Here is a 27179-nt window from a genome sequence, read left to right on the forward strand (position 1 = left end):
TCTCTAACCAAGTGTTTTATCTCACGCTTTGTCTATAAAATTCTAAGCAAAGCAAACTAGTTTAGCGGCAATAACTGTTTTACGCGCACACTTTTTTTTTGCGCCGAATATATTCGCGGCGTGGCGGAGCAAAAAAGCGAAAGTTTGCGTTCTTCTGAATTGATGATTGTTTTAAATTATAACTAAAACCTGGCCCGCTAGGGAAATCTGCCCCTGGGAGGAAATGTCTCGCTGGTCTCTCTGGTTTCCATTATATAAAAGTCTAATAACTTTCAATTTTGCAACTGTACCATCACGTGTTACTTTTGTATTTTTTGATTTTTTGCACAGCAATCAGTATTTGGTACAAGACATTACAGGTTGGGGTGTCACTGATAACTGCTCAATGGTTAAGGAACTACAAACTTTGGTTCTTAGATGTTTTAAAGAATTGTGCCATTACGTTAAATTAACAAAAATTATACGTAATGGGATAATACTGAAAGAGATATATACTAAATGAGATGTCACCGAATTTCATTTCAAAAAGTCTGTGGTTCGAGGCCTTATGTAATGAAACAATTATCAGCCCAGAAAAAAACGCATGGTCAATACAAAGGGACAGAAGGGGGTTTGTCATAATAAGCAGATGAAGTCTTAGATTGGTGTTTTTCTGCGAGGAGAAACAATTTTTAAGCTGAAAAAAAGTTTCAATCAAGTAATGATGGTCGAAACATTATGTTAAGATTCTAAAATTAAATTGTTTTGTTTCTGGCAACAATGGTTAAGCTCTTTTCGGGTCATTTGTCCGATAGCTCTTAATCTTAATTTTTCAACTGTCTGAATACGATGTAAATTTATCTTTATAGTGTTATTATGATATATTTTGCTTCTAACATGAAACATGAAAAGCTGGTTTGAACTAAAAAAGCCTTGATGCAACCTAGGGCAACATGCCTATCAAATATTTATCTAACTAATATTTATTCGAAAAGAGCAAGAACATATTAGTAGTTAGGATGATGAACTTCCAAGGTATTGCTATACTCACAGCAGGTTAGTGGTAAATAAAACTTTTATTTGATTACCGCTGTAATTGAATACATACTTTTTTCTAGAAACTTTTTAATATGGTCTTTGAATTTCAGGTCAATTAAAAAAACTTCCTTGAATAGAATAAGAAAATAATTGTCCCACGAAGAAACTTTGGTGTTTATTTGGGAGTTGGTGTTATATTTTGAAGAAGAAATTAGTACGGAACAAGACAAGGGCGGATTTAGGATCGAGGGGGTGAAGCTTTCAAAAAAAATTGCAAATTTTGTCGACCTTTTTTAGGTTTCATTTTCCGAGCGCAGTTAATTTTTTGAAAAAAAAAAACGGGTCAAAAATGCCGTTTTAGGAACTTTTAGAAAAATATTGACCAATAAATTGCGTTTTTTTTGGCCCGCGCTTCCTTTCAAATTTGTTTTTATTGGCACCAAAGGCCCCCTTGGAAAAATTTTAGGGCTGGTCGGCTGAAAAATGAATGATATAAAATAAGAAAAAAGGTTGGATCATTTGGTTTGTGAGGGGTTCAATTTCCTGGGGAGAGGGCGTGTCCGCCCTCCCCATGCCCCCCCTAAATCCGCCACTGCAACAAGATACTTCTAATAGAGAGAGGAAATTATATACCTTCTTCGTACACAGTAATCAGGTCTAAAATAGAGATTAAGTGACAAAATACGACAAAGGCAGTGATTCTGATCAAATAACCGAACTTAACTAATTGTGACATTAGATAGTGATACAAGATAGCACGCAACTCATTAAAAAAAAGGAACTGCTTGATTTCAATATGACGTCTGGACACAGTGATAGCACGCGTGTTACAAAGAACTCTCGGACAACCATATATTCGGCACCACAAAAGTTATCTGAACATGCAACCACTGATCATTATTGTGTTGAAATTGATTTACACATTGATCTCATAAAGAATGTTAAGGCGAATATTCTTTATGTAGAAAAAAGAAAAAAACTGCAAAAACAGGAGCTCAAAGTTGAATTCAACTAGCTTTTACATAAAAAACTAATGCAAACTGACTTTGATGATAGTGTAGTTGGTACTGATGAAAAAATTGAGTTCCTGCACTCTGGATGCAATGTTACCGCTGTCAAAAGGAAAGACAAAATCAAAAAAGCTGGATATTGAATGATATCGAGAGCTTAGAAACACAAATTATTAAAAGTATATCAAACTCAGTGTACTTTAGAGGCGAAGCAAAAACCTAGACAGCAAACTGTCAAAGCCAAAAACATGGTATTGGAAAATAAAAAAGATTTTTACAAAGGCATATTCTTTAAAAACACTGGAGAACCCAATAGAAATTTTTTAAAATCATGTGAGCGAAATTAAGGGCGATAATAAAAAAAATCAAAAATCGAAGAAAATCCTATTACTGCACAAAAGCTGAAAGACTATTTTGTCGCAATGGGTCCAGAATTGTTATCTGGATTTCTAAACAGTGAAATTTCCAAAATTATTTGCAAATACAGACAAATAAGACACAAAAAAGCATGGCCCAAGAAAAAACCTGAAGATGAATCTTTGTGGAAGCGTCATTGTGGGGCACCTCAAGGTTCTGTTTAGGGTCCTCTGCTTTTTTATTTACTTCAATTATCTTGCCAACATACCACAGCACAACGAATGTATTGTTTATGCGGATTCTATTGTTTTTGGAACACTCAACGAAACTAAAGAACTTAAATCGAATTTGAAATTAAAATCAGAAGTTATGGAAAAAAAAAACTTGCAACATACAAAGGAAAAACTCAAATGATGACTATTAATGGAATAAAAAAAATTGAACGTTTTATCTGAAATCAAAACACGAGAGAACTAAGAAGTGTAGTTAAGTAATTGGAATTCATTTTGCATCAAAATATTAACTTCAATCAAAATCTTGAATAAGTAAGAAAAAAAAGCTGTCGATTCAGTTCCATTTTTATAAATCAAGAAAATTTCTCAGCTCATCTGCTCTCATTAGAGTTTACAAACAGTTCTTACAGCCAATATATCAATATGGAAAATTAGTATATGAAATTGCCAATAAAAAGGCTTTAAAAAGTTTGCAAGTACAACAAATTTTTCAAATTCGAATTGCGTTTTGCCTCCAAAAAAAACACAAGAAGTAAGGAAAATTAAAAAAAAAACGAAGGGAATTTTCTCAATCAATGAACTACATGTAAGCGAACTGCTGAAAATACTCTCTTAACTAATAAGACGAGAGCATGCAAGTGAGAAAAAGAACAATTTTTTTTTAAAACAAGATTTAAACAAATCACTCGATACCACTAGAAGAATAAAAAAACCAACAAAAAAAAATTAACACAAAGTTACAAAAAAGCATTTTCTGTCCAAATACGGACACTACTGAATTCTCTAAATAATTTCAGTATGTATATCGTTAAAGAAATTTTAATTGAACATAAACGTCAGACAACCGCCTGCATGAAATCAGAGATACTCAATAATTGATGGCAACTACTTCATCAAATTATTTTGTTGAAAAAGTATTGAAATAGTTTTTTAATATCAATGAACCATAAAAAACACACAAAAAACATCACAATAATTGAAATAAGGCAAATCATACAAAATATTTTTGTCTTGTCGGAAAAATGTTTTTTGGTCTTTTTTTTGCTGGTATGTATTTCTGAATAATCATATTAATAAGATGCAAGATAAGTGAACTGTAAGATTTCGAAATTTCAGTTTTTTTTTCTTTTAATTTAATTTTTTTGTGGATAAAGGTTTTTTATATTAAACAATCAGATCCATATAAAATAGTAATTAATAGAAAGTTCTCAACCGCGCTTCAACAGGTTGAATTACCTCCTCCACCTGCTCAAGATGGTGCTATTTTAATGATACCTTTTTTATATTGTTCGATTATTGCATTACTTGACTTTTTTTTATATATATATAATACACGACGTTCATATTGGGGCGGAGTTTGATTGTTCCGACTGCCTTTTAAGGTATCTGAAGTAGTTATTAATTAAAGTTGGTAAAGATGTAAAACTTGCCAATTTTCTCCCCTCACGCAATGTCACTTAAATGGTGATATATTTTTCATCGAATAATGCACTTTTTGGGAGAGGTAGATTGCCTCAGCTCATTTTGAAAGTCAAAGCAAGACTCCTTGTGTCAGGGTGAGCCCATGTTTCAAATGTCTTTAGGGATTTTTAAAGAATATTTATAATAACAAATGATGTTAAAAATTTATTTTGTTTCTTCTATAGATCTTCCCGCTCATGCAATGTAAAGTTCAAATGATTTCTGAACTGGAGTTATTTCCTATCCTCTATTCTCCAACAAAAATTGGAATTCTTGTGAGCTTTGATTATCCCAAATTGATGAGTTTAGTCCCAAGGTCAAACCCCCATTATTATTAAAAAATAATTGGGGTGAAATTTTTCTACTGCTGAGCTCAGGGCTTCGATTAAAAGTCCGAACTTGGTCTTCATAAGAAAAGCATTGCTCGTATAGTTTTTGCGTCAGCTTAGTTAGTCTCTGAAATTTGGGGCAAGAAAAACTCAAGGTTTTTGTTCACAGAAGTATCTCTGTGAACTTTGTTCACAAGATCAGTTGAGCTGAGACATGACTACTTTGTCCTAGTTTTTCCGCATGTCCCTAAAACGTAACAAAACCTGTAAAAATTTCAGCTTTTTTGTCCGCGGAGGTATATTGCTCTTTGTACACGCCCCGAGGGTACTCAACAACTGATGCCACTGAAGGTTGGGAGTCGCTGGTGTTCTGGATTACGAACTCAATCAGCAAACGCGGAATAGCATGTTCAACACACAGGTGAGGCTTAGCCATATCATCAAACCCGATCCAATAAAAACCACCCAAAATTGTATGATCACACAGAAATGTCTTCAAACCTTAGTAGCATCCCAATGTAGGTCCCAATCTGGAAAATCAATATTGAAAATAAAGTTAGAAATAAAGCTTAACAATAAAACTATTTTAAAAAGCTTCAAAAGTAATTATTACCTTTATTTGATTATTTAAGTGGGCAAATTTCACCACTGATCAACATTTAGCGTATAGCTAAAAGAAGCAAGCGTAGACTTTCTGCATCTGTGACATTGACATGAAGTTTTGAAGGGAGGTTAATGGCTCTACGTTTTCGGATCTATAGGTTATCTGCCTTTTAGTCAATGGTACTGCCTGGACGCATATCATACTCCGGACCCACAGGCTTCTGGACGCGCGATGATGCCAGACTTATCTGGGCGATCTACTTTTCTGCAACCGTTCGCAGCCAAGGCCTGGTTCGATCTGCTGATAAAAGAAAAATGGGAGGACATAAACATGATCAATTTTCTCAATCCACGTAATTGTTTAACGGTTTTCGCCTGAGGGAAAAATCTTGATTAATTGTTCTAAGTTTGGCACCCAAGGTTTAACATAAAAAAGGAAGAAATGCTACATACGTTTACTTTCGTTTGAATCCGTAACCAAAATTTACCAAATCCAAACCTAGCTGCTCCACGGAAGTAACATCAGTTCCATTTGATTTACAGTTCGTTTGGAGCATGTTTATATTTACGTTGATATCAATTTGCCGGATGAGGAGCTAAATTTCCCGCAGTGATAAAATAGATAAAAGTTGATTATCTACACAAAAACCTATATATTAACGTAGCTATAAAATCGATTTATCTACAATCATTTTGCGAACGATAATAGATTCTATACAGATAATTTGGTGCTAGGGATTTTAGCAGACAGGTTTTTTAGCAGACACAAAACAATTATAAAGTGTGATAGCTAACTTCAAACGCGGCTTTGGCGATTAGCGATTGCTTCCTCCGCTGCGCTTCAATTCAGCACCGTTGTTATTGTGCGCATAAATCTTTGTTTTACCGCTAATTTAGGCAGTTAGTTTTTGAAGTTGATAGTTTTGTTGACAAATCGTGAGAAAATCGTCTTTTTTCACTTTTTTGCTAAAAGATTTGTCTGCTAAGCAATCGATCCGAGATAATCTGCATAAAATCTGCATATTCAGTATATAACCTTCCCGGGATGACCGAAACTTCTTATCATACAATTCCCATATATGAGAAACTTCTTGTCATACAATTCCATACAATGCCATACGTACAAAACATTGTATGAAATCTCTATGATAAACATTTTTCCATAAATGAAAATTGTATGATAGATGTTTTTCCATAAAGCAAAAAGTTTGATTTTTTATTTCTAAATTTATTTCTGAAAAATTTTTGGTTGTGTTTGCAGCCGAACACAAGTGACAAAGACCTTGGTTACTCAAAGCACCAAAGGTTGGACGGTCTTTGCATTTATAATGCATAGAAAACGACCTGAGATCGGCTGTCTTTCACAATTGATATAACAAAAGCAACAAACTTTTAGTTTTTGGCAAAATTTTTTAATGGTGATTATTTTAAATTTTTGAGCTTTCAAATTATCAGACATTGATCACGCAATAAATTAACACACCATACAAAAGAAATAGCAATTTTCAGCGTTTTTGAAAAAAAATTTGAGTGAAAAGAAAAGAAAAGCCAATTTTATCGTATCCAGGACTACGTTATGCACACAAAATATTAAATTTTGCATGCAAAAATTTTTTTTCGAAAAATGTTTGTTTGCGTACGAAATTCGATTTGCGGTTGAAAAAAAACAAAAATTTTTTTGGGCCAAATTTTCAAAATTACTTGTCACCATCAAAAAAAATGCCAGTCATACAATTTCCATATATGGGAATTGTATGATAAGCATTTTTTTCAAAAAACGAAAACCTCAGTTTTTTTATCACCAGACTGTTTTATTAGAATCAAACAGCCACAGAAATAAGTTTATACCAGTTTTCAACCATTTTTAGAAATTGTATGAAAATTGTATGACAAGCATTTTCCCACACACTTGATGTATGGAATTGTATGATAAGCATTTTTGGTGTATGGAGGTCAACCCGGGTTTATGCATTGAAACATGCAGATATTCTGTAGTCCGTACATATTTAGCAGACATTTTGTATGTAATCTGTATACAATTTGAACAAAATTGATTAAATATACCGATTTTATACAGATTTGTAGCCTAAACACTGTGTGCGTCGCAACAATTTCAGTTTTGACCGTTCATTTTTTTACTTAAAGAATTTTTACACAACTTTAATAAAAACTTTTCTCAGTGTTATAGTGAGCGGACCTCACTTGAGGAAAATTGTTCACCGCAAACTACAAAGCTTAAAAGATCCTTAAAAAATTTTGCAATCTAAATGTTCCCGCGGTAAAAAAAGTTATGCGATTTTAAATATCTTCTCAGCGCAATTTTAAAAAAAATCATCAAAAAAAATTTAGAAAATTTAACATAGAGCAAATAGTTTTTGCAGCAACTTTTCCCACAAAAAACAATTTACTCATATCATCTGATTGGCGATAATTTGAAGAAAATCAGTATATAATTTGTATATAGTCTGAATAAAATTTGTATACAAAATGTAGATAATCTGTACACAGCCTGTCTTTAATCTGTATAAAATCGGTATATAATTTGTAGAGAATTTGTAGATAATTTGTAGATAACCTGTATAAATCTGCATAAAATCTGTATGTAGTATGCAGGAATTTTGATGCAGAAAAAAAACAGAATTGGATTGTTTTGGCAATGATTGCAAAATGAATGGACACAGTATGAAAATTTTTGCAAATAAAATTGCATTATTAAAACTACATAATCAAAGTTATACTATATAAAAATACAACAGATACGAAACCTGTACATTTTTCTGAAGATAATCGATTTTTATCCATTTTTGTCGCTGCGGGTTCAGCTAAACTATTAATTACGATTTTTCCTTTTTGGGGATTACTTTTAAGGTCTTATACGAAGTATGTACTCATCATTTACACATTACTCATTCAATAAACACAAAATATATTACCTGGTATCTTTGTAATGCAAATCTTGCAAAACTTAGCAAAAAATCTTTCGCAGGAACACATAAGCTTTTTCTTTGCGAAGTTTTGGATCAGTTGTTTTCTTGCAAGCTTCGCGTACGATTTTCAAAAAATTTGCAGTTTTTGAATAATTATTTATTTTTTTTATATTCCCTTAAATTTGGTGTATTTCATAGTTTCTGTTACTTTGAAGCATGTATTTACACACATAGGAAATTGACAGAATACTGTTTGCCCCAAAGTGTGGGATACTTAGAGAAAATGCACATAACAACTTTGGTTAATAAAGTTATATTGATGATTTTTCAATAATTTTCAAAAGGGTGAATAAGTGATAAAATGAAGTAAAATATTTGCAAGCGAATAGAACATTTTCAGTTTTTGCAGGTAAACATTTCATGTTAATAATAATATTGGGGAAATTACTTACTTCATGATTCATAGACTTTTGTCATAAATTGTTACTGCATGGTTAAGCGTAAGCAACGTATTAAAGAACTATTGCGATAACCTTGGAAGATTATTGTTCCGACTTTCGATACGAAAGTAACGGAATATTTGTGCTCGGGGTGGGTTTTTTTTTCTTCAGACAAATTTCGACTTCTTAACTAGCCATTTTTGACGGAATTTTTTTTATATCATTCGAAAACTATTGTTGTCCTGAGCTTAAGTTTGAAAAGATATTTCACCTGTGACCATTTTCGTAAAGTTATGAGGGTTTAAAGATTGCCATTTTGACCAATTTGGGACAATTAACACGCGATATAATTCGCGCTATTAAGGCGTAAGCGGAGATTTAATCCTTCTCAGAAATCGTTCCAAATTGGTCAAAAGAAGCTTATTCGCCATAATTGGTTTGTTACAAGGAGCAAAATTTATCTTTTTGTACTTTGTATGGCGTGTGGGGGGATGATTTTCATAAAAAATGTCAAATTTTAGAAAAAAAAATTTTTCATTTCATTTTTTCATACATTTAATTTTTAAATGTTATTACTGCTCCATAAACCTTAAAAGGCAGTCGGAACATTCAGGGCTTCACCCTGATACGAGCAGTCTTGTTGTTTTTGTAAAGTTTGCATTTTTACTTGACAATCAGAATAAAGCAAAATTTTCCGGAAGTTTGGAAGTTCTGTAAAGTTTGAACTTCGAAAGTTCGAAAGACTTGCAAGTTTTTCCATCCACGTACACAAGGTTGCACATTATATATACACTGATCGGTGACTCAATTTCAAATAACCGAGGTGGAAAAACCATGAAAGTCAATTATAAAACTTTTTTCTTTTATTTTTTTATGCAGTCAGGGTATTCAAGTTAAGCTTCGCTGAAATATCAATTTGAAAAATTAAAAGTTTGAAATTATATTTTAAAGTACTGGAATTTTAAAAATTATTAGAAAAAATTGATTTGTTATACTAAAAAGCACAAGTACGACCAATTTAGTTGACCAGTTTGGTACAGATTTTTAAAACGTTACTTTTTTAGCAACTTAGTTAAAATTTGTTTTTTTTTCTAAACATTATAAATAGTTAAAGCTTTTTTTGTATCAAAATTTATCTTATGAGCAATAATATACATATTTTTCACCTAAACAAATAAAAACTTTCTTAAATGTGTTTTTTCTTCGTCATGGCATTTAAAAATGCAAAGCTGCCCAACAACTCGTCCATTTAATAGACGACGCGACGCATCAATGACAAAAATTTGAGCGTTGATCAGTTTTTGGGTTTTCTGAATGACCATATGGAGTCAAGAATTGTAGAAAAGCTTCGAATCCTCCTCAATATTATCTCACCAATATTTCATCGATGTTATTTGCAGCGTTAGAAGAATTTTTTTTCTAGGTGACTGCTGCACAAACCAGGTGGACAAGTACATGGTATTCGGACTTTTACATAAAATGATGAATCCTGACCTGTACATGGCCAAACTTACAGACTACAAAAATGAAAGCAAGCCACTCAATTTTATAATGGTAAGATCTGCTTCAATCGAAAAATTTATCATAATAGGTGGTAGTTATGTTTAAAAAGAGCTGAGGTAAATTGCAATACACTCCAATCTTGTCAAGACTAGCGCGAGGTGAAGCTGAGACCTGTCGAACCATGATAACACTGCAAAATTATCGAGAGTTGTAATTCTTGTAGAGATCTCGTAAGAGAACGTAACATCACTCTGAGACAGAACTGCATCTTTATAAGACGCGCTGTTTGACTGTGGATTATTACAGAGACAAATATCGTCAGATATCAACCACCAAATCCCTCAACGAGTTGTTTTGAAATCCACAACGAGATACCGTATATTTTGTCGGCATATGAAATGTGTTGCAAATCCGCAACGATAGAAAAAATCAAAATTAGGTAAGAATTTTGAAGGAAAGAGCTTAGCGTTTGGAGCTGCTCTGCGTTTTAAACATTAATTTCTGGATTCCACAACAACAAAAACATAAAAAATGGCATTGTTGCGGATTCTGCAATACTTATTTTTGAGGTTGTGGAACCCTCATAAAAGACAAAAAGTTACAGTTTGGCCTCATGAGAATTGCATAATGTAGAGGACTATCGGTTCTTTCTCATTATAGCCCCCAGTCTTGAAAGCCCCAAACTATAATAGGAATTACTCGGTTTGTCAACCACCCTATACACAAAATACTGAAGCTCCAAACTCTCTGAGAACCTTTTTACTTGCTCAGCATCAAAACTTGGGAAAAAATCAATGACAAGAGTTTTTTTAAGCGTTTTATGGGAGCCTGATTGTTAATGGTAATGTTTTTGTCTATCTGATTGAGATCTTTGGCAGATTTTAATCACAAATTCATGGAAATTTTGAAAACTCAATGCGCTTCAAACCACTTGCCAAGTTCTCACAAAAATATTTTTCTAACAGAAAAGTATGCACTTATTGTCAGAATGTTTGTGCTCGGGGTAGTAGATGTTGGAGGTGATCAGGGGGGGGGGGGGGGGGGGGGATGCATGGAAGACCCAATGTATTAAGATAGGTTATAGATTTCCGGTCTTCCATATTATGTATTAAGATTGGGTATAGAGTCTACAATGTATTAAGATAGGGAATACCAATGGTAGGTTTCAGTGTGATGGTAAGATAATGGTAAGAAAAAGGTTTTTTTTTTTGGTTTTTGTGTGGCAATCTCGGCGCGCGTATCTAATTGGGAATAATTAATTGTTAATTACTTGAAGATTGTAGAATTAAGGTTATATTTTTAATTTTTCATTGCATGGTAAGTCAATGGTTAGAGTTCTTGTGCAAAAAAATGGAACTTTTATGAAAAATTTTTAAAAAAACTTCAAAAACACGATAAGATTAGCTATTATTTGACCTAATTTATTAGATAATCTTGCTTTCTATCTAATTGAAACAATAATTTTAATTTCTATCTAATTGAAACAATGCTGTAATCTACTGAAACTTTGAAAAAAGTCAAAGTTTTTGGAAAAAAAATTGCAAAAGTTTTTAGTTTTTGGAAAAAGTTGCAAAAATTTCAAGTTTTTGGAAAAAATTTGCAAAATCTTATAGATTTGGTTAATTTTTTTCGTTGTTTCTGATATAGTTGAAACATTATACGTACGTACAGAGTTTGAAATTGAGTTCAAATTTTATTTTAACTGGAATCATATTGAGACAATGATACAAAAACTTGAATAAAGTTTTCGATTTTCCCAAAAATTTTAAACAAAATATTGAAATACGATAAGTTTTAGCATTATTTGAGCCTGAAAGTGGGTTATATAATGCTCTCAATATTAACAAGAAAGCTCATAACTGCTGAAATAATATTAAAGTTTCTCGTATTTCAAGAATAATTTTGGGAAAATAGTGAAATTAATCGTAATTTTCGAGAAAGTATAGTTAAAAATTAATGGAATCTGTCCAAAATTTTCCATTTCAACCTTTTTTTTGGTGGTTAATTGGTTTTTTATCCAATTCAGGGTGAATTGAAATAGGATTCTCAAATTCAAATGAACATTAAGAGCAACATTCTACGAAATTTCTAGATCAAACTCCATGATTAAACTCCTCCTCAGTTTTTATTCTCAATGATTAACCAAATTTTGTGTAAAAATTACAACTTCTGAGAATTTTTTCATTTTAATAATAATGAATTTCAGATCAGTGATGGAAAATGTACAGTTAATTGCTAAAATTGACTAAAAATGGGATAAAGTTTTTCTTAAAAGTTTCGTCGATATTGGTTCAAATTCAAAAAAAATGTCTTCAAAACTGATGATTATCTCTCTGTTGCTTCTGCAACATAATTTCCATGAATTTCCGAAGAAATGTTCTATGTTTTTTATGGCTATTCTTGTTTTCTGAGAAAATTGAGTCAGAACTAGAGAATTTAGGAGGAAAATAGTATCAATTGGACGAACAATTTGCTGGCAGAGATGAAATTAGAACTGATACAGTCTGGTTAATATGATATAAATTGTAAATGACTTCCTCAAGGTTCCCTTGTTTAGTTGCTACAGTAAACTATTTTAGCAAAAAAACAATATTTGGAATCAATAACTGTCACTTTTCTTGAAAAATAGTTATTTTTTTCATGAATTTCAGAAGAAATGTTCTATGTTTTTTATGGTTATTCTTGCTTTCTGCTCAATGCATGTTTTCGCTATTGAACACACTTTGCAAAAAAATTGAGTCAGAACTAGGGAACTTAGGAGGAATATAGTATCAATTGAACGAATAATTTGCTGGCAGAGATGAAATTAGAACTGATACCGTCTGATTATTTTTGATAAATATTGTAAATGTCTTCCTCAAGGTTCCCTTGTTCAGTTGCTACAGTAAACTTTTCAAGCAAAAATACAATTTTTGGGATTAATAACTATCACTTTTCTTGCAAAATATTTATAAACAAACGTTTTTTATTCTTAATTGATAACGGAAACTTTCTCAAAAAAACCCAAGTGAGAAAAAATCGGTGCTAGTTCATTTTTACGATTTAAGAACAAATTAGGAGCAGCTCTATTAGTAATACTCTGAACATCTCCGATAATACGCAAGGTAACCTAGTTCCCAACACCTAAAATATAAAAATTTCCAAAAGAGCGCGTCTCAAAAAATTGTTTTAGCAAAGCAAATTATAAGGGATTAAATGTTTTCGGATCGAGTTCCATGGAAAATTTCTTGACAATTTGAACTAATTTTTTGCTGTCTTTATCATCAATCAAAAGCTTTGAATAAAAAAAAACAAATGACAGTTCAGGTATTTTGATGAAAACACTGTATAATTTCTGACTAAATTTATCACAATTGTTTAACTTTCTCAGATTCAGTAAAAACTAGTGTTCATAGTAATTTCTAAGTTTTTAATAAAATATATTAATTTTACCTTCTCTTGAAGTGTGTTTGGAGACTACTGAGTACATAATTTAACATTATGACGACAATGCTTCTTCTTGAAACGATTAGTGAGTTCCTCGCTGCTATAAGTATAAAAGTTACCGTTAGAACACTTCAAAACAACACAGGTTCTACGATGTCTTGATGCGTGTAAGCGAGTGTATTCTCTGCCACTATCAACACAAGCAACTCTTTCGTTTTTTATTCAGTGACGGCATCTCAATAAAAAGAAAACGATTGAATGGGAGATTTAAAATGTATCAAATTTTTAGATAAAAAGAGTTGAATAGCCTCAAAAAAAGAATAAAAGTGGAAAAAAAAACAGCAAACTTTTTAACCAATTGTTTTTAACGTGAACTGAAATCAGAATGGATATGCTATTTAGCCTAGCTGAAATAAAAATCATCAAATCTAACCAGAGAGTTTTCAAAAGTATCAACCAATCAGAATCGAGCATTAATTGTAAGGAAACTTTTATCTTTTCTGATATCAACCAATCAGAATCGAGAATTGATTACAAGGAATTTTTTCTTTTCTGATATCAACCAATCAGAATCGAGCTTCAATAGTCATGGAATTTTAAACATATTTAGTGTCAAGCAATCAGAATTGAGCTTCAATAGTCATGGAAATTTCAACTAATTTATTGTCAGCCAATCCGAATTGAGCTCTACTACTCATGATTTTTTCGACACTTTTGATATCGTTTGTAGTTATTGAGGATACCTTCACAGGTAGTATTTGTGGTAATAACCAACCTGAATGAAGTATTGACAGATTTAAAAAAAAATTTTGTAGATCAGAAGCAAACTATGTTTATGAAATTTCCTAATCAATCAGTTTTATTAATTTTTCTAACATAACTAAGATATAAAATTTGATACCTTAGTGGGATAAATGAGATTTTTTGTCGAGTTTTTTTTTTGTTTTTTCGATACTCATTTCAAATTTTGAAATTTGGATAAAATTTTTTTCGATTTGTTTTATTTCTAACCAGTGAAAAAAAAAATTACCAAAATATATGTTTTTATCGTATTGTATTATAATAGACCGGAAGTCTTTTAATTTTGGATAAACGATCAAAAGATATTCTGACACATCTGGATTTTGTATTTGTATCAAATTCAAAACAGTAATCGAATTGATGTTCTCTATCTCTAATTTTTGTTTCATAGGCTCTTCCGTTGTTTTGTTTTTTACTGATTGACCACTCAATCTGAGTTACTTCTTCTAAAAAAAAACCTTGGTGATAAATCTGGCAGTACTCTTCTTTTTTTTAATCTCCTCTTCATCTTTTTAACAAAACTATTGAAATTTCTGTGTTTCTATACAAGTTAAAATTAACACAATATCCATCAACTTCATCTTGTAGTTTTTTTGTAGTAGTTCAATTTTAAAATCTGATAAATGTTTAATTCAGACATTAAAAACGATTTGGATGGAAACATTTTTCTTAGTGAAATATACGAAGAAACTTAAAAAACTCGAGTTCTTTTTATCATTTTTAGAGTACTTTGTACTAACAATCACCGTAAATATTTTTTTTCTTAATTAGAGTCAAATTAGTTTTAAGGAAAATCATGCAGCCAATCAAAACTTCCAATTAGGGTCAAAAAAAAATTGAAAACAACCAATGAATTTCAAAAAATCTATAAATAATGATAATGTTTTCAACTAAATATACATTCTTGTTTGTAATTTTGTTAAATTGAGACAAAATTTAGCTAAATTTTGATGAAAACAGTAATTAAATAAATTTATCTGTAAATTCATAAGCAAATACTGGAAAATCATTTGATAATTGGTAAGTGTTTTGTGTCAATTTTGATTAAATTGTATGTTTTGTCTGACTTTTACTCAGATTTTATAGCTCTAAATATACACTTCAGTGAGAAAAATTAGTTTCGAACCAATAAAGTCTCAATTACCAAACATGCAAAACATCACAAAGCTTTACTGAGGTTTACAATTATCAACAAACACAAAGTCTACCAACATTTGGGACAGTTCTTTGAATTCATTCAAAGTATAGTTGACATATGCAACTTGCTTCAAGTCTTCATTTTCCTTTGCAGTGAAGAGTCGAATCTGAATGTAGGGTCGCTTGCTCATGTTGTACTTCTTGATTGTGACACACACCCTCCTCATGTTGTATGTTGCTATATCTTATACTCTATTACAGATGTCGAGCTCCTGATCCATAGTTGATTCTTTACCAGATTTGGCTTCATATAGAGGTACGAGTCCAAGATTTTCAGCACCGTGAATAACAGTATTCCGTATTGCCCATTTTGCTTCTCCTTCTTTTTCACCACTATGATAGACTTGTTGAGACTTTTCAAAATGTCCCAAATCATTCCTTTTTAATAGTTGAAAGCACGGTTCCAAGTATATTTTCCCCTCGAAGGATTTTTGGAACTAAACAAATCTCCCAATTTTTTTTTGATTTTTTGAAAACTCAATATAGTTGGGACTATCAGGTTTTCTCGAGTACATTTTGAAGAACAAAATGATCAGATGAGGAGAAATGAGAGATATGATTTTGAGATTAAATGAAAAGGGAAGTAAGCGGTATGAGTCATCGTGATTTCCATATAGGAAGTAGTACCAAATATGGAAGGATTTCCCTATATGGAAACTGCGTAGGCATTACTACTACTATATAACTCCGCAATTTTCTGCAAAAATCATTTTTTGCCAATGGCAGCTGCTATGTGTCAAGCTCTTACCAGCTTTTATTCAGATTATAATAGTAAATCATTGTTTATTTCTGTTTTCAACGAGTTTTACGAAAAATACATAGTAACCCAAGATTATTGCGTGTCTACTCATGATTCTTTCTTTTCCTTGGAAAATTGCTAATTTCATATAATTTTAATTGGAACATCTCTTAGCCAAAGTCTTCAGAGATTGGACAAATATCAATACATATATCAAGAAACTGATTGTCTTTACACTTTGTATTAGCACAGATTCTTTTCGAAAATTGTCACATCAGGTGGGGAAAACTTCAATCAGCTTCGTTGCGGAGTTCAGCATAATTTACGATGGAAAGGAGCAGAAAAAACACCAAGCGTATCAAGGAAACGGTTTATTCGGAAAAAGTTCAAAAAACATTATCCAAGTTCTAATCACGCAAACTATTCTGGCTCAGCATTTTTAGACAGAATTCGAAAAGTTCAAAACTCAAAATGAACCTGATTTCTTAAAAACAATCGATTGTTTTATTGATGGTTATGGTTCTGTAAATAGTGAGCGTGTCAGTTTTTCTATTAATTTTTGATCCTTTCTTCATAAAAACCTAGTCAAGTTTAATTAAATTTCAATTCAAATGCTTTTCAACGAATAAATTCATGTTACTTCTTTTACAAGATGCAAAAAATTTGATCACTTTAAAACAAATATGCGTATTTTACAGAAGGTTTGTTGCAGAACGCAAATTTTTTTATATTTTAAAATATATACATTTGCAAAACCTAACTGCTTTTTTCTTGTTGTTTAGAAATTATCAGTATGGATGACTTGGAGTGCTTCCAAGTCATCCTCTTTCAGTTTTTCTTTAAAATGCGAAAATTTGTAATGAAACTGTTCTTAATTTTTTTTGATTTTTTTAACAAGTGTGCAAAAAAATTATGAAAAATTTTGCATGTTGCAAAATTTGTAAAGAATTTTTTCGAAAATATGCAAAATTTTTCGAAAAAAATTTTTGCACAATGCAACTTTTTTCATGATTTTTCAAAAAAAATATGCAAAAACCAAGCTTCTTTTTTCTTATGCGAATGCAAAAATGCTTTGTAAAAAAATTAAATTTTTTTCATAATTGATGACTTTGAATGCTATTCCCTATCTTAAAATATTGTTTTTCCAATATTTTTGATCAATCTACATGCAAAAAAGAGATTTCTTTATGATCAAATTTAAAACAAAGATTTTTATTTTCTTTAATTATTGACAGTGCAAGAAAATCCTCTTTCAGTTTTTTTTAAAATGCGAAACTATTTAATGAAATTTTTCTTAATTTGCAAGATTTTCGAAGATTTTTTTTAACAAGTATGCAAAAAAATTATGAAAATTTTTTGCATGTTGCAAAATTTGTAAAGATTTTTTTCTTAAATATGCTAAATTTTTCGAGAAAATTTTTTTGCACGATGCAAATTTTTTCATGATTATTTAAAAAAATATGCAAAAACCAAACTTCTTTTTTCTTACGCAAATGCAAAAATTGCAAAATTTTATTGTAAGAAACTTGTTAAATTATTGCAAAAATTTTTTCATAATTGATGACTTTAAGTGCTATTCCCTATCTTAATACATTGTTTTTCCGATTTTTTTGATCAATCTACATGTAAAAAAGAGATTTTTTCATGATCAAAAATAAAACAAAGGTTTTCATTAACTTTAATTATTAACAGTGCAAGAAAACCTTCTCAGTGCAAGAAAACCCTTTCAGTTTTCTTTAAAATGCAAAATATTTATTGAAAGTTTTCCTATTTTGCGAGATTTGCTTTGATTTTTTTAACAAGTGTGCCAGAAATTTTATAAAAATTTTTGCTTGGTGGAAAGCTTAATGTAAAACATGTTTGCAAAAGTTGTTCTAATTTTTTGCCATCTTTCTAAAAAAAAACTGTAAGAGTATTTACCAGTTGCATAACTAATTTCACTTTTAACAAAGTTTTCCAACAAATTTTTAAACAAACATTTACCTTTGGAGTATCATAACAAACTTTTCTATGATCTGATATTTTTGTTCCTAGCTATTTAAAATAAAATTACTAGATGCAAAGAAATTAAACTACAAAACACAAGACAATAACTAACTTATTTACAAATCAAAGAGCTGTCGAGCAGCTGAAGAATTTTGCAAGTTTTCAATGGAGCGCAGAGCTGGTCTTGCCTCCATCACTTTTGGTTCGCTGACTGGAGTTCTTGGCTCAGAGAACTCCTCATGCTCTTCGATGGTAATTGGGTTGTCCACAGATCCCTCTCCCCAAGGAAAGAGGAAATCGTCGAATGGTTGAGCCACATATCTAGAGTCAGGAGTTTCGGGGTAGTTTGTTCCCACATGCTCAGACACTTCCTCCATCTTTTGCATGGTTCCAAATTGGTTCTCTGTGATGGGCACTTGCGTCATATGATGTTCGTTGAAATCGCTGCGCAACACCTCCACCATGTGCCAGACTTGGATTGGGATGTTCATTCGTGCCAGAAAAACTCCACGAACTGTTTCTCGCACTTGAATTTGTACTAAATCAGCCAAAAATTCTACCGAGAACATAAGCTTGTTGCTTTGTACTGACAAGACCATTTTGAGCAATAAGTTGAGTTAACGATACAGAGTAAAAACAAGATTTACAGTTGAGAGGGAGGTAGTTGACAGTGGTTGAGTTGAAATTAATGTATTTAGAGCTGAGAGAGGAGGTAGTTGACGGTGGTTAAGTTGAAAATAAAATGATTTTTAGTTAAGAGAGAGGGGTACCTTCAACTGGAATGTGTGGGTTTAACCAATCAGAATAGATTTTCCTTATTTGGATTGTAGTCATGTGCAATCAGATTTCAGTTTCCTTTTATGGAATTCTTATAGAAAATTTGTGTCCAATCGGAAACAAAGCTCCATTTCGCACATTGTCTTTTGCATTCAAAAAAATATTTATTTTTGTTCCAGTCGTCGTATCCAATCAGACAAAAGTTTACCTTTTAAGGACTTAAATCTTCCAAATAAGTAAAAATATACACAAAAGCAATCGCAAAAATAAATGACCAAAAATTGTTTGAAGTAAAAATAAGAAATATTGCCGATAAAAGTAACAAAAGAAGGAAAACTAACAAAAGTAGCATCTATACAATTTTTTTCATCAAGTTAATTGAATTTTTTGTATATAATCGATAAGGAATTGCTGATTTTTGAGTAGATAGTCAAGTTCTTTGATTTTGATGAAGATTTGAGAAGATAACTCAAAGTTGATGAATTTTTCAAAGCAAATCTCTGGATATCTGATTCCAAACCTGATCATGCAAGATTTTGAACTTTGAAAACTTTTAGAGAAATGGAGGAATAAAGAACTTTGCTGGGGAGTTTTGACAAATTTGAGAGTTGGATAGTTAATAAAAAGAGTCTTTGAAATATTATCGTACGACTTTTTTATTAACTTCAAGTTTTCTAAAATAAATAAAACTTCTTTTCTAGTCAGGTGTAACTCAGCAGTAAGTTTATAGCTTTGATACGCAATATGTGGAACAAAAGTAAACTCTTTGATTGAGTAAGTTTCCCTAAAGAGACCTTTACTTAGTCAGAGAACTCTATTTTAGACATCATAAACGTCCAAAAATTTAGGATAAAAGTAAGAATCTACATCTATTTCATCAATAGAAAAATTACACGGAATACTTTCTGTTTTCTTGTAGAGTAATTTGAGGAAGTTGAAATGTTTTTTTTTTAATTGACATTTTAAAAAAATGAATAACTTGGATCCAAAGTTATGTCTAGAAACTGCTTAGTTCTGATTGGCTGAAAATTTTAGAAATATCGAAGGAATGACGTAGGCGATGACGTCATTACCATGAAAGAATGTTGCGTGGGTGGTGACGTCACTTCTAATTATAGAATAACGTCATTACCATAAAAGGAAAATTGCGTAGGCGGTGACGTCGTTTCTATCCAAAAAAATGTTCCAAAATATTCCAAATTATTGAAGTAGCTGTCAATGAAAGAATGAAAAAGATCTTTAATCAGCTGAACGAACGTGGTAAAAATTATTCAAGTAATAAATTTGAGTACAAAGACGAATGCATTGAAGATTTGGAAGAAGCAGATATGATAACACAATTCTTGCGAACTCAGAAAAAGCAACTCATTGATTTGAAACAAAATCTGGAGAGATATGTAAATATTTTACCTGTTTTTGGATTTAACAGCGGTAGATATGATTTATACTTGATCAAGTCCTACCTAATCCGCTATTTGATTCGCGATAAAGAACAAGAAACAACCGTCATCAAAAAAGCAAATGACTTTATATCTTTCAAGTTTGAAGATGTACAATTTCTCGACATAATGAAGTTTCTGGGAGGGGTAACTACTATGGACTCCTTTCTCAAAGCCTATAATGCTAGCGAAACGAAAAGAATCTTTCTCTATGATTGGTTTGATAACCCAGATAAACTTAACTTTCCTGAATTGCCACCGTATGAAGCCTTTTTCAGTAAACTTAGAAACATCAATCCTCTAAACAAAGAATTCATTGATTATGAGCTGCTTAGAAAAAGTGGGTTTGACGAACAACAGGCACTGAAAAAGCTTTAAATCAAGACTGTTTCTCCATCTGTTTTGGATAATTACAATTACTTACAAGAGACTTGGAAGAAAAATGGAGTGACAGTGTTCAAAGACTTTCTGAAGTGGTAAAACAACAAAGATGTAGTTCCAACCCTGGAGGCAATGCAAAAAATGATTCAATTTTAACATAACAAGGGGTTAGATAAAATGAAACTTGGATGTACACTTCCAAATCTAGCAAACATATGTCCACACAAATCTACAAATTACAAGTTTTATCCATTTTGAAAGTGATAAAGACTTGTGTGAAAAAATTAGAGAGGACATGACTGGTGGACCTTCCATTTTTTTCACTCGACAAGCTGTAGTTGATGAAACATACATCAGAAATTCATCAAATGTTTGTAAATCAACCGTTGGAATTGATGCAAGTCAGCTTTACCCTTTCTCAATGTGTCAAGATTTGCCAACAGGACTGTACACGAGATGGGAGTTTGACACTGATATGCAGAAATTCAAGGCTAGTCATAATCGAACTCGCAACTTTGAGAATAATGTCATGTCTTTCTATCAAGAATCAAGACCAGATTGTAAAACTGAGAGCTTTCTTACATCTGAAAAACATAAAAAAAACCGACCGTTTCAATGTTGATGGTTATTGCGATCACTGCAAAACAGTATTCGAAGCAATGGGATGTTACTACCACTTCTGTTCCAGTCAAGAAGCTCGTCCGTCCTTAACAGATCAGGATATTAAGCGAGGAAACAAGAAGAGAGAGATGGATGATATGCGACGAGAATACATTAAAGAGAAAGGATACAAAGTGGAAGAAATGTGGGAGTGTGACTTGTGGGAAAATTTCAAAACCAATGAAAAAAACAAAAATCTTTTCAGAACCCACTTTCCCTATAAAAGATTTCTTTCTACAGACTCCCTTCTAGCAAGAATAAAAGATGGATCTCGTTTTGGCTACGTTCAGTGCGACTTAGTTGTTCCAGATGAACTAAAGTCAAAATTTGCCAATTTTCCTCTAACTTTCAAAAACACTGAGGTTACAAGAAACGATATTGGAGACTACATGAAAAACTATGCAATCGAGAACGAAATGTTAAAACATCCTCAGAGAATGCTGATTTCTAGTTTCAAGCTAGAAAATGGAACAGTTATAACTCCTCTGTTCAACTTTTATATGGAACTTGGATTGCAGTGCACCAAAAATTACCGTTTTCTTCAATATTCTCCTCGGAAATGCTTTTATTATTTCGTTCAGTCAGTGTTTGATGCTAGAAGAGAAAGAGATGAAAACACTTTGTCAGGAGTTGTAGCAGAAACTTTTGGGTAATTCATTGTATGGATATCAGATCATGGATAGATCCAGGCATACAATCACAAAATATCTGAACGATGAAAAAACCCACAAGGCAATCAATGAACCATTGTTCAAAAGACTGAATCCAGTTGAAAAAGACTTGTATGAGGATGAGTTGTTGAAATCAACCATTGAACATAGAGAACCCATCATCGTTGGATTTTTCATACTGCAGTATGCGAAAATGAGAATGTTGGAACACACACTCGCTTTACTTAGCTCTTGCTGAAGAAAATTTATGAGACTGTATCAAACCAGATAAGAGAGCTGCTTGGGAAAAAATGAGGGAAAATGACTGCAGAGACTCTTTCAAGGCGGATGCAAAATCGAATTTTTTCCCTCGAACGTGTTGCAGTACGCATAAAAAGTATGATAAGCGGGAGCCGGGACTTTTTAAAGAAGAGTTTAGATGTACAGAAATGCTATGTTAGATAAGTATAGAAACAAGTCAGATAAGTTCAAATTTAGCAGTAAAGGATTAAACAAGCGAGTTCTTGAAGATTCTGGAGACGGATCCATGTCAAAGTACAGGAGAATGCTCGATGAAGCAATCAACTTAACATCTACAAATAGAGGATTCAGAACTATAAATCATATGGTGGCAACATATGAACAGACAAAGAAAATACTAAGCTATTTTTATCCAAAAAGACAAGTACAAGATGATGGAATTCATACAAAACCATTTAACTTATAGGAACTGATCTGGTGTAGTAAACTTATTCATGATGTCGTATTATATTGGTTTTATGATATTTTGCCGTAAACTTTTTATACAATGCAGTGATTTATATACTTTTTGTAATTTATTTTTTTTTCTCTCAATTAGGTCAAATAATAGCTAATCGTATCGTGTTTTGAAGTTTTTTTGACAATTTTTTCAATTTTTTTGATAAAAAATCCAAGTTTTTGCACAAAAACTCTTACCATTGACTTACCAAGCACCAAAAAACTAAAAATATAACCTTAATTATATAATCTTCAAACAATTAACAATTACATATACCCAATTACATAACGCGCGCCGAGGTTTTTGTGAAAAAACTTAACATTTCCACACAAAAACCAAAAAAAAAACTTTTCTTACCATTATCTTACCATCACACTGAAACCTAGCATTGGTATTCCCTATCTTAATACATTGTAGACTCTATACCCAATCTTAATACATAGCATGGAAGACCGGAAATCTAAAAAGTATCTTAATACATGAGGTCTTCCATGCTCCCCCCCCCCCCCCCCCCCCCCCCCCCTGATCACCTCCAACATCTACTACTCCGGGTGGTTTTTTTCTTCAGACAAATTTTGATTTTGAACTAGCCATTTTGACGAAATTATGATTCAAAACATATTGTTGTGCTGAGTTTGAAACTGAAAAAAAAAATATTTCAGCAGTGAATATTTCTCGTAAAGTTATGGGGGTTTAAAGATAGCCATTTTGGACAATTTGGGAAAATTAACGCGCGATCAACTCGTAAGCGGAGATTTAATCCGTCTTAGAAATTGTTCCAAATTGGTTGAAGGAAACTTTTTTGCCATAATTGATTTGTTACTGGGAACAAAATTTGTCACTTCGTACTTTATATGGCATGTGGGTGGGATATTTTCACAAAATGTTTAATTTTAATTTTTTTTATTATCTTTTGTACATTCAATTTTTTATTGTTGTTACTGCGCTATGGACCTTGAAAAGCAGTCGGAACTATCAGTGCTTCGTCCTGATACGAGCAGTTTTGTTGTTCCAACTTTTGCAACGAAAGTAACGGAATATTTGTGCTTGGGGTGGTTTTTTGTTCTTCAGATAATTTTCGACTTTTTATCTAGCCTTTTTTGTAATTTTTTAAATATTTTTCAAAAGGGATTGTTGTCTTGAGCTTACCGATTTGGCCAGTTTGGGACAATTGACGCGTGATATATTTTGCGCTATTAACGCATAAACGGAGATTTAATCCGTCTAAGAAATTGTTCCAAGTTGGTTGAAGGAAATTTATTTGCCATTATTGAGTTGTTACTAGAAGCGAAGTCTATCACTTTGTACCTTATATAGCTGTGGGGGATGAGCGAGATAATCTCAATTTTTTTAAATAATTTTTTTCATTTTATCTTACTTACATTCAATTTTTTAGGTTATTACTGCTCCATAGACCTTAAAAGGCAGTCGGAACAATCAGGGCTTTGCCCTGACACGAGCAGGCTTGTTTCCTTTGACTACGAATCTATGTTATACACAGAGCTAGCGCTAAAGTTTAGGTATTTGACATGCTAGCTGCCTTTCGTTGCAACTGATTTTGAAATTTCGACAAAATTGAGCCTTCTAGCGGAGTGCAAAATCATTAAGCTTTGAAGAATTGTAGCAGTTTCATTTTTGTTCCAACTTTCGAAGAAAAGGGAATGTTTATGCTCGGTGTGGTTGTTCTATTCAGTCAATTTTTGCCGATCAGAAAAATACTTCCTGAGTTCGAATGTAAAAAGATATTTTACCTCCGATTAGTTTTTGAAAAGTTCTGGGGTTTTGAAAACTAGCAAATTAGCCATATTCTGGACTAAATTATGCGCGCTTTGAAGACTTTATTCATATTGCTGGTAGCTTAATGCGAATTAGTTATAGGCGGCTGATTATAACTCAAAAAAATTGTTCCAAAATGAATTGAGGCTAGCTAATTGGTGGTATTAACTCAAAATTTCAAACTTTGATATTGTCCAAAATTTATAGGTTTTCAATGTTTTCGTTTCCCAAAAAGTATTCGATGTGAATTAAGGGATAGTCGGAACACTCAGAGCTTTGCCCTGATATACGAGCAATCTTATTTTTGTTAACTTGAGCTCAAGTATTCGCAAATTATTGTAAGCATCTAATTTCAATGATGCATAAGGTATGATGGCGTTGGTTGGCGGCAACATTTTCGTGTACAAACTGCTGCTAAAAACTGACTTCATGTTTTAACTTGTTTCAAGTTCTGGGAATTTGTTTTGGTCAATAGTGGATATAAATGCAAAAAATAGTTTTAAATGCCGCAAAACATAAGTTAAATTTGTTGCCTAACAGAACTGAATTAGTTTTTTTTTCGGTAACTTTCGTTCTTGTAACAGAAAAGAGCCATAAATTTAACTTCAGGCCGTATATCTGCCCACAATCTGCTCAAATGTTATCGTCGAAGTTGGTTTCGGCCCAGGTAACTTTCGGCGAAGTCACCATCCGACTGTAGTCGAGGGCGCCCCTTATGTCATACTCGGCCGAGAGGTGGAACATTTTGGACTCCGTCATATGGATTCGGTAACTTTCAATTACACAACTGTTGCAGAGGATCTGACATTTCATTGGTTCAAACATAACATCATGTGTAAAGATAATGCATGGATTTGTGACGAAACAATGCCTGGTAAAAATCAAGGGGCAGGTGGGGGAAAAGGAAGGAGTGGTGGGGCTAGTGGCAGTGAGAAGAAAAGTGGGGGCAGCAAAAAAGGAAGAAGGAAGAAGCAGCAGGCTGCTCAAAGAAAAACCGAGTTCAGAAGAAGGCGTCACTGATGTCTATATTTGCTAAAGTTTCTTATGATTTTTTATGACAGAACATGACACTATTTTTACGACACTATTTTAACTGATTGTATCATTTGTCTATATACATAATTCATAAATTTTCATTTTCGTTTTCATTTAATGTCAAATTGTATTTTATGTGGCGCGTGTGGGGATTGATTTTCACAAAAACGCTCAAACTAAAAAAATCTTTTGTTTTATTTTGTAACAAGAAAACACAGGTTTTGCTTGAGGCTACTTTCATCAACTTTGGTAGTTTAATTGAGCAAACACATCGTTCAGTTACCTTTCTTGAGTGTTCTGGTAAATTAAAAAATTTCTTTTGCTCTTAAGAACACCTAAAGTTTTTCTTGTTTTTCTATAGCGGATTTAGGGGAGTTGGAGATGGATGCGGACTTCCCTCCCCCTCAGGGATTTGATCCCTTGCCCGACCAAAAGGGCCCCCTTTGTACTGTTTTGAATTATCAATTTTCTACTTTCTTTGAGGCGGCAGTTTGCGCCGAAAAAGAACGGCTTTTTGCTCATAACGTTTTCAAAAAGTTTCTAAAAAACGCCTTTTTTTTTAGATTTTCTATAAAAAATATTCTCAAGCGGCTCTAAAAGTTTGGGTCAGAATAGGGTCTCTATAGTGAACTGGTAGAGCTCAGCAAATCAAGTTAGTCGAATTAGAAAAAATGTCGACAAAATTTTCGAAATTTTTGAAACCCCCCCCCCCCCCCCCTCGATAAATTACCGGTTTCAGGATTCCATGCCTGGTTTCACAAATTCTTCAGGTTGTTGCAATTTTGGCACCCTCGAACCATTTATTTCAGTTACAAAAATTTGTTCCGCATCTGAGTTCTATAAATCAGAATCAATTTCATCGTCCATTTCAGTCAATCTCTATAAAACTGTTGAATAACCAATTTTTTTTGTAACGAAAATAACGGAATATATTTGCTCGGGTGGGTTTTTTCTCTGACGGATTTTTTAAATCACTCAAAAAGTTTTGTTGTCTGGAGTTCAATTTCGAAGAGATATTTAATCTGTAACTGTGATAGTTTTTCGTAAAGTTGTGTGTGTTTAAAGACTGCCATTCTGGCCAAATTGAGACAATTAACGCGCGATGTATTTCACGCTTTCAACGTGTAAACGGAGATTTCTTACGTCTTAGAAATGGTTTCATATTGTTTAGAGGAAGCTTATTTGACATTGTTGATTTGTTACTAGGAGCGATTCTCATTATAAAAAATCATTTCATTTTTACACCTGTTTTTTCAGATTATTACTGCTCTATCGAGCCAGTCGGAACATTCAGGGCATTGCCTTGATTAGAACAATTTTCTTTTAATTGAAATCTGTTTTGGTTTAAAAGCTGTTATCTTTTTTTGTGTTTTTTTTTCATTTTTTGTAGACATTTCCACACTTAGTATTTGCTACTTTTTCTTTTCTTTTACTGATTTAGGTCGCTCCACCGTACAAAATTTTCTTAATTGACAAAACTCCAAATACTTTAACTCGGACAAAATGCCCCTTACTTCCATTAAACTCACTTATTAAGTCAAAACGTCATAGTAGATTCCGCTCCGATAAACCTTTTGAAACAGTTTGAAGTTCCGAGCCATAAATTTTGGGAGGGGTCGCTGCCATAAATTCCGAGCCATAAGTGTTATGAGTGATATCATTTTTACAAAAA

The 27179-nt window shown here is 32.4% G+C and overlaps 1 protein-coding gene across 1 annotated transcript; it reads left to right on the top strand.

Moving 5' to 3' along the window:
- Window positions 1-985: 985 nt before the first annotated feature.
- On the top strand, window positions 986-25551 carry LOC134842799 (uncharacterized). Its single transcript, XM_063859287.1, has 5 exons — window positions 986-1035; window positions 4687-4828; window positions 5185-5363; window positions 9801-9931; window positions 25082-25551. The coding sequence occupies exons 1-5, from the start codon at window positions 999-1001 to the stop codon at window positions 25490-25492; spliced, it is 900 nt and encodes a 299-aa protein (XP_063715357.1). The 5' UTR covers window positions 986-998; the 3' UTR covers window positions 25493-25551.
- The last annotated feature ends 1628 nt before the right edge of the window (window positions 25552-27179 follow it).

Source organism: Symsagittifera roscoffensis, chromosome 3 (genome assembly GCF_963678635.1).
Source record: "Symsagittifera roscoffensis chromosome 3, txSymRosc1.1, whole genome shotgun sequence".
In the NCBI taxonomy this organism is placed as follows: Eukaryota; Metazoa; Xenacoelomorpha; order Acoela; family Convolutidae; genus Symsagittifera; species Symsagittifera roscoffensis.

What these genes read in the sequence shown, in the direction of transcription:
- LOC134842799 (XM_063859287.1), top strand. Translation starts at nt 999, where the DNA reads ATGATGAACTTCCAAGGTATTGCTATACTCACAGCAG. An exon ending in TATTGCTATACTCACAGCAG is followed by an intron (nt 1,036 to 4,686) that starts GTTAGTGGTAAA and finishes TAAAAATTTCAG; the next exon opens with CTTTTTTGTCCGCGGAGGTA. An exon ending in ATAGCATGTTCAACACACAG is followed by an intron (nt 4,829 to 5,184) that starts GTGAGGCTTAGC and finishes TCTGCCTTTTAG; the next exon opens with TCAATGGTACTGCCTGGACG.